Source organism: Heloderma suspectum, chromosome 4, assembly GCF_057233095.1.
Source record: "Heloderma suspectum isolate Gila_16-S chromosome 4, 16-S_ref, whole genome shotgun sequence".
NCBI classification, from domain to species: Eukaryota; Metazoa; Chordata; class Lepidosauria; order Squamata; family Helodermatidae; genus Heloderma; species Heloderma suspectum.
Genome location: NC_139461.1, coordinates 172,928,886 through 172,949,198, shown reverse-complemented (window position 1 = coordinate 172,949,198; position 20,313 = coordinate 172,928,886). Strand labels below are relative to the sequence as shown.

At 46.0% G+C, this 20,313-nt stretch overlaps 1 protein-coding gene across 2 annotated transcripts in view; it reads right to left on the bottom strand.

The window, feature by feature from the left end:
* CACNA1E (calcium voltage-gated channel subunit alpha1 E) overlaps window positions 1-20,313 on the bottom strand; it is a 464,222-nt gene that overhangs the window by 58,456 nt on the left and 385,453 nt on the right. For both annotated transcript variants that reach the window (XM_084851293.1, XM_084851292.1), the window contains 5 exons: window positions 9,919-10,015; window positions 6,405-6,565; window positions 4,937-5,074; window positions 3,521-3,722; window positions 174-338 (listed from right to left, as the gene is read on the bottom strand). In XM_084851293.1, coding sequence (XP_084707419.1) covers window positions 174-338; window positions 3,521-3,722; window positions 4,937-5,074; window positions 6,405-6,565; window positions 9,919-10,015 — 763 coding nt within the window. The remainder of the gene's footprint in view (window positions 1-173; window positions 339-3,520; window positions 3,723-4,936; window positions 5,075-6,404; window positions 6,566-9,918; window positions 10,016-20,313) is intronic.

Below are 20,313 nucleotides of genomic sequence, written 5' to 3'. Positions count from 1 at the left end.
TTACATCATGATTGTCAGCTGCTTTTATTGTTAGCAGAGGATTTGGATCAGAAGGGAAGAGAGGGCATCTCCCAGGTGGCACTGGCAGGCATGCTTCGAAACTAACTGTTGAACTGAGCCAGACCATTGCAATTGCCAAGAAACCCTTCACTGTCACCCCAGGTTCACCTCACCTTCATCATTAGAACCACAGTATTGAGCGCTATCATGGCCATAATGGTGTATTCAAATGATGGGGAGACCACAAAGTGCCAGACCCGATACTGGAAGGTGTGCCGGTTTTGAGGCATGTAGCGGGTGAGGGGTTTGGCACTGATGGCAAAGTCGATGCACGCCCTCTGGAAGGAGAGGAATAAAACATATCAAGTGTGTCATGTGAAATGCAGATTGTGATCATTATTGATAACTAGTATATTGCCCATATGGTGCACTAAGTGCTTTACAAAGGGGTAGAACAACATCCTTGCCTAATTGGCTCCTAATGTAAACAGACAAGGAACACAAGAGAGAGGAAAGAATTATAATTCTGGTTGAGCTGAAACAGTCCTTTAATTTCATTTTTGTTGTATTTATTGTTGAAAAGGAGCTCCAGTTTGCATTGTGCTTGCAATTGCTCCCCCGTTTATTTTCCATCCAAGTCCTGGACACTAAAATGAAGTGTGCAAAATGCTATTTTTAAGGGTCCAGGGAACTGAGCACACATGTGACTGGCAACAGACCTGCCCTAGCACACCTGTACTCTGCCAACAGTCACATAGGCTGTGGAGAAGAGCTTACAGAGCATATATAAAGTGACCTTGCTTAAGCTTTGGTCAGACAAGCTCAGGGATTATACAGTTTTCTTCCTCCCAGAGCTCAAGAACTACCCTGGAGTCTTAAGCCTTAAGAGGCCCTTCTCATTTGCCCACCCGTGAGAGCAGTCAGGTGGGTGATCACACAGGATGGGGCCTTCTCTGAAGTGGCCCCACACCTTTGGAACAAGCTGCCATCGGAAGTCTGCCATGCTCCATCTTTGCAGGCTTTTAAGAAGGCCTTGAAAACGTATTATTTTACCATGGCCTTCTCTTGATATGACTGCTATTGTTGCAGTTACTGCTGTTAACACTGTTGCTGGTTTTATTGTTGGCTTTTATTGTTGTTTTTATTGTTTTTATGTTTTTATCTCTTTTAATATTTAGACTGTCCTTATGTATTTTATTGCTGTATGCCGCCTTGGGAGGGCTTCTGCCCTGAAAGGCGGCCAAGAATTTTCAAACAAACAAACAAACAAACAAACAAAGTAAGTAAGTTCAGCCTTAGGACCAGTGTTCAGATTTGAATGAAAGGCAGAGAAACACATTTGGTTTTGGTATGAATGTTTTTCCCTCATTGACAGAGATGGCCCAACATGTTTTGCTGCCTGAGGTGAAGGACAAGCTGGTACACACACACACATACACACACACACACTCGCTGCCATTCCATGTTCAGAAGCCAACTGGACCAGCACTTGAATCTTGCTTTCTCACTGGCTTAGGGATGTACGAAATTGGCCTTACCTGGCTCCGCCAGGTTCCGCTGGGGGGGGGAGGTGCTCCGTCCCTCCCCCTGGAATCCTGGCTGGCCAGCTCCGCTCCGCGGGGATTCCACAGAGCCGCCGGCCAGCTCCGCCAACAGCCGGACAACCGGCCGCTGGCTAGCAGGGACGCAAACGGCGGCAGCCATAGCCATCGCCGTTTGCGTCCCTGTAGTCAGCCGTGATAGGCTATGTAAATCTTTACGTAGCCTATCACGTCTGACTTAAAAAACAAAACAAAACACGCGTGTATGCAAATGGCGGCGGCTATGGCCGCCGCCATTTGCATTCCTTATTTTCGCCGTCTTAGTGTACGTAAATATTTACATAGACTAAGACGGGCCAAAATAAGGAACGCAAATGGTGGAGGCAGTAGCCGCCGCCATTTGCGTACGCGCGTGTTTTTTTTTTTAAAGTCAGACATGATTGGCTATGTAAAGATTTACGTAGCCTATCACATTGGTGTTTTTTTTTTTTAAACCTAGCCATGATAAGCTATGTAAATCTTTACGTAGCCTATCACGTCTTTTTTTCCCCCAAGACTGGAAATGGCGGCGGCAGCCGGCCAGAAGACCAGCCGCCGCCGGAGCTGCCGCCACCCGGACGATCCGCCCCAGGTAAGTCTTGTCCCGGGGGGGATCCGCGAAGGGGCAGGGGGGTGGCAGGCCGTTCCGCCACGGAGTTCGGGGGGCCGAATGCACTGGCATTCGGCCTCACCGAGATCCGTGGCAGAATTCTCTGCCATCCCTACACTGGCTGCCTCTGCCACACCTGAGAGCAGCAGGTAGCTTAGGGGTTGCAGGGCAGGCTGTGGGCGACACACATGCTTCTGCCCTCCAGCACCTTGTTGCCACTCCTGGTTAGGGATGTCAGAGAAATCCGCAACCATTTCAAATGAGTTTGGATTTTATGAATCCAACCTGCAGTTTCCGTAGTGGACCGGATTTCCCCTGTTGAGTGGATTGTGCAGACTTGCAGACCGTTTTTCTAACCTTTGGGAATGTTGTGCAAATTTTGTCATAGAAAAATACACAAAAGTTAAAAAAAAAAAACCGGGCTGAAAATGCGCATTTCCCCCATAGGCTAAAGCGTGAAAATGTGCATTTGGGGGGATTTGCGCATTTTGTGGGAATTTGTGCATTTTTCCACATGCGAATTTGCACTAATTCAGAAACGAAAAATCCATTTCTGTTGACAAGCGGACAACAGAATGAAAGGCACCTGACAACCCACGAAACACAGACAGAACAGATTTTACACGATCCATACATCCCTACTCCAGGCCCTCCAGGATCTGCCGCCTGAGGTAGCCTCGTCACTCTGCCTCATGGTAGGGCCAACCCTGCTCATTGAACATACACATTTTGACAAGGAAATTGAGACTCACAAAAATATGACTCACCTCTAATATAACACCCCACAGTAGGAGTAGGCAACACTTATCTCTGGAACTACTGTCTGGTGCCATCTTGAGACCAGATAACAAGGCACACTGCAGTGGCTGAGGAGTCCCAAAATTGCAGTGGATGGGGAGTCCCAAAGACTGCACCATTAGTATGCCAATTTGCGTACTAATGTCTATAGCAGGGAGAGCAGTGACATGGAAACAACATCCTTGTGCAGTTCTTGGAAATCTGGTGCACAGATAATGCAGTTTAAATGTGCAGTATATGTGTTTTTAACTGACAATGAACTGCAGAATTAAGATGCAACTATGTGACATTATTATTATTATTATTATTGATTTTATTTTTAAAATTCCTATCCCACCTTTCTAAAACACTTTTACTCAAAAACGCACATCCTTTGCACCCTCTTTTCTCATAATTATGCTTCTAGCAAGCTTGCAGTGGAGCAGTGTGAATCCAGAGGCTGGAAAAGATTTGGAAGAATCTGTTTGGCCCCCATTCAACAAATAACAAAATCATTTTCTCCCCGTGGCCTCTCCTTATTTGTATGTATTACCTCATTCTTCTCAAGGCTGCACTCCTCCATCATTTTGTCTCCCTGCTCCTGGAAAGTGATGATGATGAGAGCCACAAAGATGTTAACAAAGAAAAAAGGGAAGACCACAAAATACACCACGTAAAAAATGGACATCTCCATGCGGTTGCTACGGCTGGGGCCACGGTCCTCCTCGGTCACATCCACCGAATGCTGCAGAACCCTGAGGACAGAGTGGGGGAGGGGGGGGGAGAGAGAGAGAGAGAGAGAGAGCACGAAGGGTCACATGCTAATGGCGCACCCATGCCCTATGCCTATGCCAATTGAGCTTTACTAGAACATTGTGTAAGAAATGTATGTCTAACAGCTGATCTATGTATCTATCATGATCAATTGAAACATTTCTTCGATACAACATCACAGGTATGGGAATCATATATTGCAACATACCCCCCCACACACACACACATGCACAAATCCCTGCATATAGAAAAGAAGCAATGGGATGGAGAAGAGTTCTACCTTACTCCCCAGTGTCACAATTTTTAAGTGCAGAGAGATTGTTGTGTGTTGTGGTGGTGTGTGTTGTGTTTATGTGTATGTGAAGATTTAGATATCTTATTCCCCCCATAGCATTCTGAAGTGGTATAGTCCAGGAAAAGCACTATGAAATGTTGCTGCATCAATGCATAGATTGGTTCTAAACTTAATAATCTATAGAAAGAGAACACGTCTCAAGATGCGACAGCCCCCCATGGGTTATGAACCCACGGTGAGGCTGATGCATGGGCAGGCAGGTGCAGCTGCCATTTTGAATATGCAGCCCCCACTTGGGGGTTGTCATGTTGTGCGAACCTGGTGAACATGGGTTATGTGAGGGTTAAACAGCCCTCGCATAGCCCATGGTTGTTTAACCCTCACATAACCCATACTCACTGGGTTCTTACGATACAACAACCCCCGAGTGGGGGTTGGATATATGATGTCATGGGTTAAGTAACCCACGACAAGCCATGGCATGTCATCCGAATTCAGTCCCTGTAGATCTGTGGTGGATGCTTTTCAGTTTGTCTGCACTCATCTAAACGTAACAGCATATGAAGTACCCTGCTTCCTATAATGGCCAACCGGGTGCCTCAGGAAAGCCTACAAGCAGGGGTTTCTTTCCCTGCCTGGAGAAATCCCCTCAGGTTATAATGGGAGACTTTTGTCGTGCAGGTCTGCAGAATGAGGGCAACTTGACTGTTCCTGTATCCCGATCAGAATCAATAAATGCATCTCCCTTCCAGAGCAGAGTTCAACATCTTGCACTTATTTGTTTTTGCCAATAAAACATAAATGTACCAGGAAAAGCCTCTTATTACAGGAAAAGTCTGAGGCTGAGAGACAATGCTTTGTTAAGGAACAGCACTAGGGAGGGCCAAGGGAAATACTCACTGTGGCCACCCTTCTCCAGTGGAGACAGTGAAGAGCGTAAGCAAAGCCCAAATGATATTGTCATAGTGGAATTCGTGGCGCTTCCATTCTCGGCATTTCACTTCCATCTTGTTCTTCTCGTGGTCCACGTAGTTGCCTCTGTCAGATCAGGAGAGACTGTTAGCCTCTGGATCAGGGCTGGGCAACTTCTTTTCTGCCAAGAACCACACTGCTGTGTAGGTAATACATTGGGGTCCATGTTTTGATTGTGGGTGGGGCTGAAGCTAGCAGTGGGTGGGGCCACAGTCAAATTAGCGTGGCTCACCCCTTTTCTCTGTCTGCCACCCCCTTCTCTTTCTCTCCTTCTTCCTTCCCATCCAGGAACTAGATGTTCCCTAGATAGATCATTGTTGCCAGAGGTTTCAACTGATCGCATGCAGAGGGCTGCTGAAATTAGCCCAAGGACCACATGTGGCCTAGGGCTGCAGGTTTCCCAGCCCTGCTCTACATCCTGAAAGGGGAAGGAAGACACCTCAAGACATAAGATTCTAGTACAGCAGGGAATTATTAGGGTGGAGGGGGAGCACAGGCCGGGGTGCTAAAGCCTTCCCCTGTTTACAAATGACCTCTCTGCAGCTTTTTTCCCAGTGTCACTTTTCCATCAGTCAGGCTGCAATACTAGAAATGAGCTTGGGGAAGGCGGGGGAGCCCCTGGGGTGAGAGACTACAGGGATCAAAACAGCAGGCACAGGGAGGGTTCAGCTCCCTTGAACTGTGTGCCCCTTTCTAAATACCAGACTCTCTGCCTCCCACTTTCTATGCGATTGGGGCAGGCCTGGGTCCTTTGGGATCCTAGGCCTGGGTCCTTTGGGGCAGGCCTGGGTCCTCTGGGGTCCTAGCTCCCCTTGTTCCTCCACTTCCAATTGCCTCCAGTAGAAGCAGCATTTCCTACTCTAAAATGACCGTTGGGCTACCAGTACCATTCTACACAGGCATGTTAGTGAGCACAGAACTCCAGGTTTAGGAAGAAAAGGCAAGAAACAGCAGGATTAGGTAAAGAAATCTGAAACTAATGGGTCAAGAATTGTTAAGAAGCTCTTCCCATACCTGAATACAAGGATTAATGTCCGTGCTTCCCTTGAGAGCGCTGGATATCATTCTCTCTAATAATGAACTTGTGTGGTTGATTATCAGTTTGGAAACAAAACAGGGCCAACCAAAAATAAAGTAGTGGCTTCTACATACTCAGGAGACTCACTAGGTACGCCAGAGTATTTCCATTTGCAAATAAGAAAAAGACTTTCCACCCCCACCCCCACACAGCCTGGCAAGGACCTGTGATCATCTAGAATGTACAAAATGTTCACAGTGGAAGACTGCAGGATGCAATGTGGGCTTCTTTAGCTCTTCACAGTTTTCTAGAGGAGATTGCACAGAAAACAGTTTGTGTCAGGATGCATGGCTACAGGCTTTGTACCACTATACATACATGCAATCTTTTTTCGTATCCTTCGAGCTGTCTGTACAGTAGAAGAATTTGCCCTTGAAGAGCTGGACTGCGATGACGGCAAAAATGAACATGAAGAGCTTGTAGACAATGAGTATGTTGAAGACATTCTTCAGTGATGTTACGACACAGTCAAAGACTGCCTGAGGGTAGGGGGGGGAGGCAAACCCAGAAGATATGATTCATCATAAGTAAACAACAATGCTTTTTGTCAAAGAGGACATAAAGAGCATCAAAGCTGTCATTAATCAAGGCATTTTCTTCACCACATTAAACCAAACAAATGAGAAAGCACCAAACAAGTAGGAATATTAGCAATATTGGGCTGTCTACATTATTTGGCATCCTTTACAGTTATGAGTGCTTCCCCATGTACTCTTTGGCTCTCTTCACACCTGGCATTTTATTCCACTACAAACTGTTCCTTTTGATTCCTGATCTTTTCCGGGATTTAGACTGGCCCTGTATACAGGCATCTCTCATAGCACGTCCCTCTGCATTATATCTTTTCATGGTTGGGCCGAGCTGCATGGAACAATCAGGACAGAAGGGGGCTGATGGCTCCATACCCCCTCCCCTCCCCTGATCATTGGTTCCTGTAACATGATTGATGGCTCCGCCCATCCCTCCATTCCTCTACAGCAGGAGGGAAGTCGGAAGTGATCTCGATAGGGGGCTATGGGAGCTGATCCCCTCCTTCCTCCGAGGGAGAGAGGGTCTTCTCGGTGGCTTACCCTGAGGTTGCTGGCGTTGCTAGTCTTTCTCTGCTAAATATGTCAGCGTTTGATGGAATTAAATGCAGTATATTGCTTGCACTACTGAGTTTGAAGGGTATACTGATTTCTGGGTTCCCAACAACAGAAGTAAGAAATCCACAAACGGACCTTGTATACAGTCAATGCACCAAGCCATCCCTAGCAGCCCCCGCCCCCGCCCCGCTTCACGGGGTACACCTTCTTCATTAGACCCAGCTTGCTCCCCCACCCTCACTGTTGTTGCTCTTCCCCCTTACTCTGGCTTCCCAATAACCCTGAGAGGTGGGCTAGGAGAAGTGATAGTGGCTGGCTAGGTGGGAGGGAGTACCATGGAAAACCACCTCAGCATTACTGCCTTACCTAAAACAACTCCACACACGAAAAGGAAACTATTAAAAATGTTTAATAAGCTCCAAGCTCTGCATGATGAATTTATTCAGGGGAGGAGAAAAGGCACTTTTCATACCCATTGAAATCCTAACTGTCGAACCTTTGTCCTGTGTGGCTGAGAAGGGAGACTTCCCCATCCACCCTGGGAGGAAAAAAGCCCATCAAACTGGTGAGCAAAAGGGAGAAGAAGCAGTCAGTAAAGTCAGTGGGAGGGAGAGGTTCAAAGTAAATGCACTGAAGTTACTGCTACTCTAATTAGACTTAAAATGCACTCCTATGCATGCCTACTCAGAAGCAAGCCACACAAGAGTTCAATGGTACTTACTCCCAGGAAAGGAAAGCCTTACAGCCAATGAGTTTACTCAGAAGTAAGCACTGCTGAGTTCAAGGGGATCTCGGAGCCCATAGTAAAATGGGAGAGAGGCACAAACAGTCACTGGAAGCCTGGTCAGAGACCTGCGCCCCCTTCCCACTGATTTGTTGTCATGACAATGTTATTCAACACTGCCTAGCAACACCCCCAGCACACGCCCACACAAAGTGGGACAAAGCGCTAAAGGGGAAAAATGTGGGGGGGAATCACAAGCACAGAAAATGCCGGGTTTTCCCCATTCTCAGATAACACGGGAAGAGGAAAGGAAAGTTGTAAGATAGCAGTAGGAGAGCAGCAGCATCATCTAAAGCTCCCGTGAATACCAGTGATTAAAGAAGAACGATCCTGCTAAAAAACTCAGGTGTGAAGAGTGCCCTGAACATATTGCTGCAATGTAATGCTCTGCACGGTAGGTAAGGATTAATCTGGCTCTCTGGACATTGGATACTGAAGGCCCATTCATGCACTCCAGGCCACCCCTCTGGAAATCACTTCCACTTCTGCTTCGCCATGTGCATACGTGTATATATGTGTGTGGGGGTGGGTAGAGAAGGGATAGGTTGGCACAGAAGGAACAAGAGCTAAGCAATCCTGCAGAGCTGCAAACTTCACCCTCTTATGGCTCTGGGGGCTCCTTCACATGGAGCTTTTATCCTGTGATTGAGATGGCTCAATCAGAGAAGTCATCACGGGCTCTTTACACGATGCAGTGATCATTCAAGGTGTCTCCTGCACTAAATGCCCTTTGTTCCATTTTTAAATAGATCGCAGATAATGAGCTACCAAATTACCCCGCTGTGTTCCGCTTGAGTTCCCTCTGTGAAAAGAGGAAAAGCGGCAAGAACAGGACCAAGGTCAATGAACGATAATGGAAGACTCAGATACGGGGAGAAGGAAGGGGAAGGGGTGGGGGGAAAGGAAGCACGGGAAAAAGGGAGTTGTTATGATCCTGCCTTTAAAATGAAAGCAGAAAGCCCCATTTTAAATGCAGGATTTTAGGCTGGTGTAGAGATGCCCTGAGTCTGTCTAACATCAGATTTGGCTCTGTCCACCATCTGATGTGGTCCCCTGATTTGGCCATTTATAGCAAAAACAGTTCCTCACCCCTGCCTTAACTGCAGGGAAGGATTTGGCAAGCAGCAGCAGTTGCAGCATGGCTATGAAGTGCAGTGACAGCACAATCAGTATAGGGTGATCAGATGCAAGGGAAGACAGGACTCCTCTGCCTTTGACAGCTGTATCAAAAAAGAGATTTGGGGCAGGCACAGCAATTCTGTCCTTGCCTGGTGAAGGGCATAGCACTACACCTCAGACTTAAACTGGGACAGTAGCCATTCCCTCTTCCCAGGGCAACCTGGGAATTGTAGTTTTGTGGAGGCGGGGTGTGTGGGGGCTAGGGATTTGTAACATCCTCACCAGACTCCCGGTTGGGAGAAGCCATGCAGTTAAACTGATATAAGCACCAATTAGCTTGGCGGTCTAGATATGCCCAGTGTATCAGCCAAAACTTCATCTTCTATGCAACCATTAGAAGTACAAGCATCCTCTTTTCCATTGCATTTGGTCACCCTAGCACAGCAAGATCCCTTAAGCAAGAGGGCAGCTATCAACATCAACGACTGCCGTTCATTGCTCATGTTGGATCTGTTCTGAATAATTTATTTATTATTATTTATTATTGCATTTATATCTCGCTTTTTTTCCTCTTGCAAGGAACTCAAGGCAGCTTACGTTATCCTCCTCCTCTCCATTTTATCCTCACAACAACAACCCTGTGAGGTAGGTTGGGCTGAGAGTGTGTGACTGGCCCAAAGTCACCCAGTGAGCTTCCATGGCCGAGTGGGGACTAGAACCCGGATCTCCCAGCTCCCAGTCCCACACTCTTGCCACTACACCACACTGGCTCTCAATTAAAACTAGTTAGAATAAAACTAGTTTTAACAAGGACTGTCATTGCCTGAAATGAAACCAACAATACCTTGAGTTTGGGTAACCGCTTGATGGTCTTCAAAGGCCTCAAAACTCGTAGAACACGAAGAGACTTGATCGTTTTAATGTCCCGGCCTTTATTGGTCCTGTACGGTTGGGGGGAGAAACAACCCACCCAAAACAACAAGACAAAAGGGAGAGAACAAAATGAACCTCTCAAACACAGGTTGAACTCACTGTAATTCTGCAACAGCAATTATTGCTTTCCGATATGTGCATATGTTGAAAATCCTGGGCCAAATTTTACTTTTCTGGTGTTTGGGATGGGGGAGGGGGAGAGGGGAATCATATTTATAATGTTGCACTAATCAGTGGTCTTAAAAAATGTTACCTTCTGGGAGCACTTTCCACGTAGACTTTTCCACTGAGGGACATCTGCACATTGCAGAAGATTCTGGAGCACACTCCAGGATGCACACAGGGCGTGGCCTTGACGACTCCTGCTGGGCTTCACCACATCCTCATGTGAACTGGAACACGCCCAGAACCCCCTTGCTCACTGAAGGGGAAGCTTGGGATTGGTGGACAGGCTGTTAGGTGGGGAGGCTCGTCCGCCATGACTAATGTTCTCATTGAGGAACCCAGTTTGAAAACCACTGCACCATGGCCAGTGTTTAAGTCATAACACAGTAAGAACAGATGTTAAAACTAAAATGATGGAATCCATGATCACAAGAATCGGGCAGCCTGAGAGCATTAAAACAAAACACAACACCAACAACCAAAAAACCACAGCAGCTCTAGAGTATTCCCTTATCGCTTGACTTGACTGCTGATTTCAAATCCTATTACTGTGAGAACGAGTGCGATAACAAGGTTAAAACAGGTGATCTGACAGTCTTGCTGAGTTGGGCCATCTGTCGCACAGGCATCATGCCACTGCACTCTGTGTGTCATATGCGCACGTGCCTGGTAGGTCTGAGCAATCATCGCGTTCTCTCTCTTCAGTCTCCTTTGTCAAATGGCACCAGCAAAACACCCCTTTCCCCGTATGCTTTAAGACACAATGCAATAGCCTATGATTATAATACACAAATAGCCACCTCTTCCTTAGATAGAGTGCTATGCAATGATAAATGGAGGCATATGATAACATTGCTGAATTCTAAGTATCTTCCACCCAGACCAGAAAGACAAAATTGGGCTCATTTCTAGTCCATCCAAAAGGGGTGGGGGATGGAAATAATGGCTTGGATCCCAAGATAAGTTAACTTAAGGAAGTTCATGGATGAGAAGTTTCCTCTCCTCCCCGCAGTAGCCCCACCTCACTCTACATTGATCAGGAGGGCCCCTAACCCTCTGCAAAGGCTTTTCAGATGGCTTCAGGGGGTGAAGGGGATGGGAAACATTTTCTTCCATTAACTTCCTTAAGAGCACAATTCTGTGCACGTTTAGACAGAAAAAAAGTCTGGCTGGGGAACACTGGGAGTTGTAGGACTTTTTTCTGTCTAAACATGCATAGGATTATGCCCTAAGTTAACTTAAGATCTAAGCCATGGCATTTTGAGGAAGACACAGAGCTCCCCTCTCCTCATGGAGAGCTCATGTGGCCTGTTTTCCAAGGATTTTCAAAGGAGATGGGCATAAATCTGGAAGACTATGTGGAGCTAACTGTGACTTACTGTATGGAGCAGGGGGGACCTCTCTCCTTAAACCAGTAATTTTCAAACGAACTGAATATAAATCTGGAAGGCTATGTGAAGCTTATTTGTGGTTTCCTGTATCTGAAAAAACAAAACAATAAACACCCCTCTCTCCTTAGATCAGGGTTTCCAAACAAACTGTTCTGGGGTGGCCTGGAGTTCCTTAGAAGCTTATCAGGGATTCCTCAATGAGAAGATCAGCAAAACAGCTTGTCCTCCAGCAGTACTGGTCTTCCCTTGCCAAGTGCAGCAGCCCCAGGGGTGTGTTGGGTGTGTTCATGAAGCGCACAAAGCCATCCATTTTCTCCAATTTCTTGGCACAGAGGAAATTCTTATAGATGTAATGGATGATATTCACAATATTCTTTCATTCATGTATCAACAGTAAAGCAAATTAATATTTTGATTAAATACTACAAATAACACTTTCTTTACATACGTACATACATACATACACACACACACACATATGTGGACACAGACATGGACACACAGTTTGATCAACTGGCAACTAAGCTTTGCATTTATATATCAACATTTTACTTGAAATAATTTGGGGCTGCAAATTACAGAGGGTAGCACCACAGAAGCACAACCAGTTCCAGACTGCAGAGAAAAAACCAAGTCCAACATGGTTCGGGCCACAGCTCTTTTAGTGTCCCCTAACCCTTACCCTGGGAGAGGTCGAGTGTGCAGACTGAGAATTCCCTCATGCTGCCTCTTGGGCGCTCCACGCAAAGCGAGACTGGTGGCACTACTGTGGCACTAGGCGTTTCTCTGCGCTTAGGGCCCTGGCAAATGCCAGACTTCGCCAGCACTCTGGAAGATAATGCTACAGGCCAAAGAACTCTGTGCACACGAGTCCCACTGCTCAAACTTGGGAAGGGCCACATCTCAGTGGAAGAGCACACCATGGTTTGCAAATAAAAGGTCCAGGTTCAAGCCCTGGCATCTCCAAGCAGGATGGCCGTGTGACCTGCTTTACAGAAGACAGCCCTCTTTTTTGAAGGCAGCCTCTATTTGAAGGGCAGTCCAATCCAACACTGGTTTAAAGATAAAGAACCACAAAAAGGAAGAGCCAGGAGAGCCCTTGAAGTTGCCCACCCACAGTTAGCACCTGGAGAGCCGACTGAGCAGGCACACAGCTCACCAGGCCACAATCTTCCCCACTATGGTGAGATGTGTTGGATTTCTATTTAAATTACAGTCATTATTTCTAAATGTGCATCTATGCATATAAATTAGCATATGCACATTTTATGAAAATCTCTGTCTTCTTTTGTGGCAAAACATCTCCTCTTTTGGGGTGATGTGTAAGTCACCATCAAATTTCTAGGTACAGCTGGGAAAAGACTTTTGTCTGAAACTCAGGAGAGCTGGTGCCAATAGGGAGTTGGATGAACTAACAATCTGATTCAGGATCAAGGCACCTCCTATGTTCCTATCCTAACCTTGAGCACAATCACTCCAGAAACTTATGGCTAGAGAGTCCTTTGGATTTTGTCCTGAAGAAAGGCAACAATATGAATTGCATTGGGCCTTGTTTACTTTTTTGGTAAGTGGGGTCTGCAATCTTTGTAATCCTACCCAAACGTCCACAGGGAAGACAAAGCACCTTAACTCTGGTCCAGCAAGAGTGGTAATTTGCACAGGGACAGGTTTCTCCCTCCCAGATGAGGCAATTCTGACACAGATTCTCACACCAATGGGTGATGGGTGTGCAGTACGTGGTGTTGGAAAGCTCCATCCAATGCACATGTGTCTGCACACCCACAATGTCAGCCATATGGTCACTCCCCACCCTCATCCCCATCCCACTCTCTGTTGCACATTCGATAAGGGCTGTGCTCATGTAGCAAAACACTTAAGCTAACCAGAACATCCTGCTGACAAATTAAAATTTAGAGCTAACAGAGAGGATCTTGATGCAAGAGGGACCAGACCATTGTATTTTTGTACTTTGAACTAGGTTGAAGCTAATAAAACAAAGCATGTGAGCCCTATGAAAGAGCCAAGTCCTTGTCAAGTGTCCTTGAAAATCTCTAAAGTGAGATGTTTCAAGACAAAGGATTAAGCACTCTTTTTATAAGGGTTAAAACAATAGGAAGCACAACAACAGATCTAACAGCTACCCAAAGGGGCGGGGGGGGGGGGAGAAAGTAAATATAACCCTAATTAAAATTTGCTCAACAAGCACCACATTCAAAGCTCTTGGAACAAACATCAAGTTTACCTTGACTACCTGTCCATGAATAAAAGCACTGTGTTTGCAGATTTTATATACTTCATAATTTTTATAATTGCCATTCCTGGCTCTCATGATGGTGGATCTGGTAGAAATCCCTGACTTCCATAGGTACAAATGTATTTTCTGTATGTGTATGTGTTGTTGTTCAGTCGTGTCCGACTCTTCGTGACCCCATGGACCATAGCACGCCAGGCCTTCCTGTCCTCTGCTCTCTCCCAGAGCGTGCTCAAGTCCATATTCATTGCATCGGTGATGCTATCTAGCCATATGTACACAGAGTTTAATACTCATATACAGAAAAGCATATATAAAGTAGGCTTGCAATTTTTGATCCATTTCATTGGGAGAATAATAGCACAATCCTATGCATGTTTACTCAGAACTAAGTCCTGCTGAGCTCAGTGGGGCTCACTCCATGATATGTGGGTTTGGATTGCAGTCTAATGAATGAAACCTTTAGTAGTTAATTGTTGGAGGCCAAGTTTAATTGTTAAGTTGTTTTTTTTTATCTGAGGCTGTGAGTTAGGGACACACCTGGCCATTTTCTGATACTGTCTTGCTTTTGATCTGTTAATATAATGAGGTCTGAAAAGGAAAACCTTAAAGATGGGCTTTCCTTCTAATAGAATCTAATAGCTGGGACCCAAATAACTACTTTAGGTAGGTGCAAGGGTATATTTAAGATCTATAGAAATAGTTAAGGTCTTCAAAGAAGTAACAAAATTGAAGTTCAGAAGAGGTTGGGTTGGGTTTTTTTTTACTTCAAATTCTCTTGCAGGAAAATGTATACAACAGATAAAAAAAGGTCACGGGTACAATATTAGCTGCCTTTTTTCTATGAGCAACAGACCTGTGCAAGATCAATAACCACTTCTGGAAGTCCCCTCAGTTTCCAAAGTCTGCCACATGGCATGGAAGACTACTCTTGGAGAAGCTCAAGTCCAATGTTTCCTTGGGCACACAGGACTTGTTATATGGAGGGATCTTTAGATCTTGGCCAGTGAGGGGTGGCTTTTGTACGTTATCTCATTTTGTCCACACTATCTTGAAGAGGCACGTACATTGAATTTTGGGGAAAGTGCAAATACATGTAAATGCATTCATTGGTGAAAAGGCAGTTGGCTTGCGGTCAATCCCATACATGTCTACTCAGAAGTAAGTTCCTCTGAGTTGAATGGAGCTTACTCCCAGGTAAGTGAGTATAGGAATGAGCCCTAATTGACAAAAGATACTTTAATTGGTTGACTTAGGATCAAGTTATGTAAGAATGGTTGTGCCAGTGGTTATGCCGGATAAGTACATTGGGTATCCCATAACCACGCAGCCTATACACGCAAAGTCATAGGGGTAGGGGTTTGTCATCTGTGACAAACCCCTACTTCTTATATCCAAAGTGCCCCCTAGAGCATCTGGTTGGTTAGCACCTGAAGAGTGCTACCTGAAGAGTTTTATCTAGCCTTATTTTTTGTCCTCCAAAATGCAAACAAAACCTTAATCCCTTTTCTTGAATAGGCTGACTGGTTCCAACCATCTTGGGCTTTTGAGATGTAAGTTGCAGTTGTTAAGAAGGTGGGTCCAGCCACTAGGTAATTTTCTGATTTGCTGGCTAAACTACTGACTTCAGAAACGGAGGCTATTGCATTATTGGACAGACCAACCATCAGTCTCTGCTAAGGGACTAGCTTTTACGGAACTGAGATCCCCATAAAAAGAAAGACTCACTTAGTCCTCCTAAAGCTTCCCATATACCATGTAACTGGAAGCCAGATGCTCTCTCTCTCTCACATACACACACAGAGATCATCCTCTCTGCAATAAACTCGACAGATACTCTGGGACCCAAGACCTTTCTCAAGTAGATAATGTGACTGTAATTTAGACTGACTTTTTAATTTTTATTTGCAATTTTGTGTATGTGTGTGATTGCTGCCTTCCCTGTTCTTTTCCCTTCATTTCCCTTTACTGCCTAAATAAACTCCTTTTTATATTGGACCATGTGAAAGACCGCATGGTTACAAAGCTACCACCTGTGTTTTAAGATTTTGAAAGGGTTCTGTTTGGGGGCTTTGGGAAGGAAAGTCCAAACTACCTTTCTTTTTCCTTTTTCCTTAGAGCTAGGCTGAAGGGAGGGGACCTTGGCAACAGAGCTCAGAAACTCCCCAAGCAGTTGGACAGACTAGGGTGTGTCAGGAGGTTCATCAGAAGAACATATCAGAAGTTCTTTTCCTCAGGAAACCACATAAAGAAGGGGTCCACCAGGAAGGAAAGTTATCCTCCCTCCAGGCCTCATAATATTATCTAACCAGGGTCTTTTGTACACAGGGTGCCCTTCAGAAGTTCAGATATTCTTCCAGCCACATAGGAGCTGCTTATCCAGAAGAATGTTCAAGTGATCCCAACCTCATGAGAATGGGAATCGGTGCTATGGGAGATGGGAACAAGCTTTTATAAAGTGATTATTAACATTAAACAACAACAATACCCTATCCTAGTGTTTTTGGTATACTTTTAAGATTGCATTCCTGAGCGGCAACGGCTAGTTTCAAATCTAACACTGTATAATGTTGAATTAGAATTAATAGTATTTTCCCACTGTGCATTACTTTAGTGCTGGATGTCACCTGCTGCTTTATGGCTCCATCACCTTGGCTTGCAAGGTTTATCTGCAACTTTCTGCAATTTGCTTTGGACTTCACGTTGGAATGTTTGCATCCTTTCTAAAGTTCGTCACAGCGTTCTTTCCTGCCCCTCCTCCAGGTCCTCCATCAGCATGCTAAACAGAACAGGCCTCACCACAGAACTACGGGGTGCCTTGCTGCTTTGCCATCTGTCCCATCTCAGAAATTACCCTTTAACCTACCAACGCCTTGTTTTCTGGCAGGCAGGCAGGCGTTCATCCCCTCCTCCAATCTCCTGTCCAGGACTAATTAAAAAACACACACCCTTCATTGACCAAAGATTTCTGAAAAACTGAAGATACAACCAGTGGAGGCACAATTCGTGGAGAATTCTCCAACAGAAAAAGGGAATTTCCCAGTTCATATTTCCCAGTTCATAGCGGTGCTCTCACAAAACTCCCATGCATTTCAGCTGGGATTGCAGAGGAGACGTTTCTGGATTGTCGTCTGCAAAGAAGTGGTGCTCCCTTACAACAATCGCTTTCTGTGGATCAATTCAAAGGGCAGGGCTGGCACTGCAACGCAGCAGGCTGAAGCAACTTGTTTCAGTCAGCACCATGAAGGAGAGATAGATGAATGAATAAATTGGCATCTGAATGGTGTGGCAAGACTCCTTAAAGGTGTTGGCCCTCGTGGGGGCAGCTCCATTTGGATTCTGCTTCAGTCAGCAAAATGTCTTGTACTGGCACTAGACAAGGGCTGCCATCTTTAATTGGTACATTAATCAATGGAGGCATTAGGTGATTAATCAGTGGGGTCAGTTTTACTCGGTGAGGGCAGATTTTAATGAACAGGGCTGGAAATTAAAGGCACGCCCACTGGGTTTTTTTTAGTCTACTTCAGTGTCAGTTGTGTCAGAGAAGAAAAAGACTGAAGCTGGTCTTTCCTTCTAACGAGGACTAGTAGCTTAAAATAAAAATCATGAGCCTCACGTTTCCTTCAGTGGACTGTTATGTACTCTCCCCTCTTCCCAGGGCAGTGAAAAGTCCTGAGGAAGAGCTAGAAGTATTTGCTTCTTTTGTATGAGAGAGAAGACATGGGGAGCTTATGTAATATTTTGTTTTGTTTACAAATATACAAGCAGAATACAGTGGAAACAAACTGATTCCTAAACAAGTCAACACAGTCGCTGATCTGACATCAAATTCCCACAGAGCAACTGTTCCAGCCACCCCTCATCTCTCACTGTCTGTCTCTGCCTAAATTCAAATTGCAAGTGCTTCTGATTGTCTCTCTCTGGGCCAAAATCCAAATAGCATCAGCTGTGTGTGTGTGTGCGGGGGTGGGGGGTGCGTGCAGGGCAGAGCAGGGGGGCTGGTAGTTATTGGGTTCACAGGAAGCATGGAGGGGGAATTTAACCTGTTCATCCCCTACTGCAGTCCTGAGGAAAATCCCTGAAATGGGTATTTGCTTTGGGGGGAAATCCCAAAGACGCATTTCATGCCAATGTAGTTTAGCCCTCTCCTTGTCTCCAAATTATAATAGTGTCACTTTTCTTAGGCTGCGGAGAGATTTCAAGCCATTAAGGACTTTCTGCTATGACTCTGGTTCCCCACTGAGTGTGTCAAGCTAAACCATTCATATTCATCAAAACATCTACACTAATAAAGTGTGAAAAATGCACCTGTCTTGGAAGTTTTCAGTGCAAGAGTACACACACATCTATCTATCTATCTAACTATCTATCTATCTATCTATCTATCTATCCAATTTATTTAAATATTTTCAATTAATTAATTGGTTAAAAGGCAATGAGAAGTCAACTAAACATTCACAACAGTTAATCAGTGCACAACCATCGGTGCACGGGTCTATGCTTCCCTCAAATATTATTCCTAGCCTGGCTTATTACATTTCTTGATCAATATAGCTTGCATCTTTGATTCAAGAGCCAGCTATATTGATCAGGCTCAAAAGACCCAGCTAGTGTCTGATTGGCCTCCTCCAGATCACATGGTAAATCAGAGATGGAAAAAAGGTTGGTAAAGAAACCCAGAATTCCGAGGGAAAGGCCTGCGGTTCCACTGAAGAGGACAAGAGATTAAACATTCTTTGTCAAGATGCCAGAAGTCAAATGGTACAATTGTCACATCTGTGGTGCTGCTCCCCTTACACTGGAAGGCTTACAACATTGTTTGAACGAGAAGCCCATCCTCGCCATCCATAGCGGGATCCAAGAACCTTGCTCCTCCGCAGCGCCGTGTGTGCAGGCTACCCTTACTAGACTGAGTAGCCTGCATGCTGGGTCCCCTCAGAAGCACCAGGGCATCTAGTTGGCTACTGCATGAACAGAATGCAGGACTAGAGAGGACTCGGGTCTGACCCTATGACCTTCTGCAACCTCTGTGGAAAGCATAGATGGGTCCCCCTAGTTGAGGCAGTGGCTGGGCAAGGTTCCAAAGTGTGACCAGCAGCATGTGTGCTGGGATGGAGGCTGGCAGGGGAGGATGGAAAAAACGCAATAAAACCCCAGGGCAGCCTTCCCCTACCTGGGGTCCTCCAGATGTGTCGGACTACAACTCCCATAATTCCAGCCAGCATGGCAGGCTGTGAATGCTGCCCTACAGGGATCCCCTCTCACGAGCACAGCTCTGTGGATGGCGCATGCAAGAGGCCAAAATATTTTACCAAAATAAAACTTGCATGAACATACAAAATCGTCATGCATCATGTCAAATAGATGATTGCGAAAAACGTTTTCGTCTTTACTGTGTATTCCTGGTGGTGACCTCAAGAGTGAGTTTCTCTCAGCTAGGGGTATACGAAACCCCACTTACCTGGCTCCGCTGGGTTCCGCAGGTGGGGGGAGGCGATCCGTTCCTCCCCCCCCCCGGAATCCTGCCCAGCTGGCTCCGCTCCGCGGTCAGGCCGCAGAGCCGCCGGCCAGGTCAACCCGCAGCGGGGCCTCCAGCCGCTGCCGGGCTGGTGTGGACGCAAATGGCATCCTGTGTAGGGACGCCATTTGCATCCCTGCGGAAGCCGTGATAGGCTACGTAAATATTTATGTAGCTTATTATGGCAAAACAGAGGGGCGCCAATGGCGGTGGCTACAGCAACCATTTGTGTTCCCTTTTTTCCCGCCGTGATAGGCTACGTAAATATTTACGTAGCCTATTACAGCAAAACAGAGGGGCGCAAATGGCGGCCACTACGCCATTTGTGCCCCTCTGTTTTGCCGTGATAGGCTACGTAAATATTTACGTAGTCTATCATGGCAGAAAAAAAAGGGAACGCAAATGGCGGCTGCCGTAGCCGCCGCCATTTGCGTTCGCTGTTTGTTTGTTTTTTCATGATAGGCTACGTAAGTACTTACGTAGGCTATCACAGCTTCTGCAGGGACGCAAATGGCGTCCCTGCGTTAGCCATAATAGGCTACGTAAGTATTTACGTAGCCTATCACGGCTATATGGAAGAAGTTAATGGCGGCCGCAGACGTGGCCGCCATTCTCAATGCAGCGCGGAAGGCAGCAGGTAGGTGCTCCGTTCTGGGCCCATTTCGTGGGGCGGGGGGGCTTCGTTCCGCCATGGATTTCAGGGGGCTGAATGCACTGGCATTCGGCCTCACCAAGATCCGTGGCGGAATTCTCCGCCATGCCTACTCTCAACGTAGCAGCAGCCCTTTCCCCTCGCTTGTTTCTGTTAAATTACCCACTGCTGTCTTGGCTGCATGCTCCTTTTGTTATTTCCCTCTGGTAAGGGCTCGGAGGACAGCCACACTGCCTATTCTCTACTATAGAAGGCATCGAGGACAATTTCCTTCCCAGCCTCTGTGCAGGTTTTCTTAAACATGCATGTGAATTTGGCGTTGCAATAAA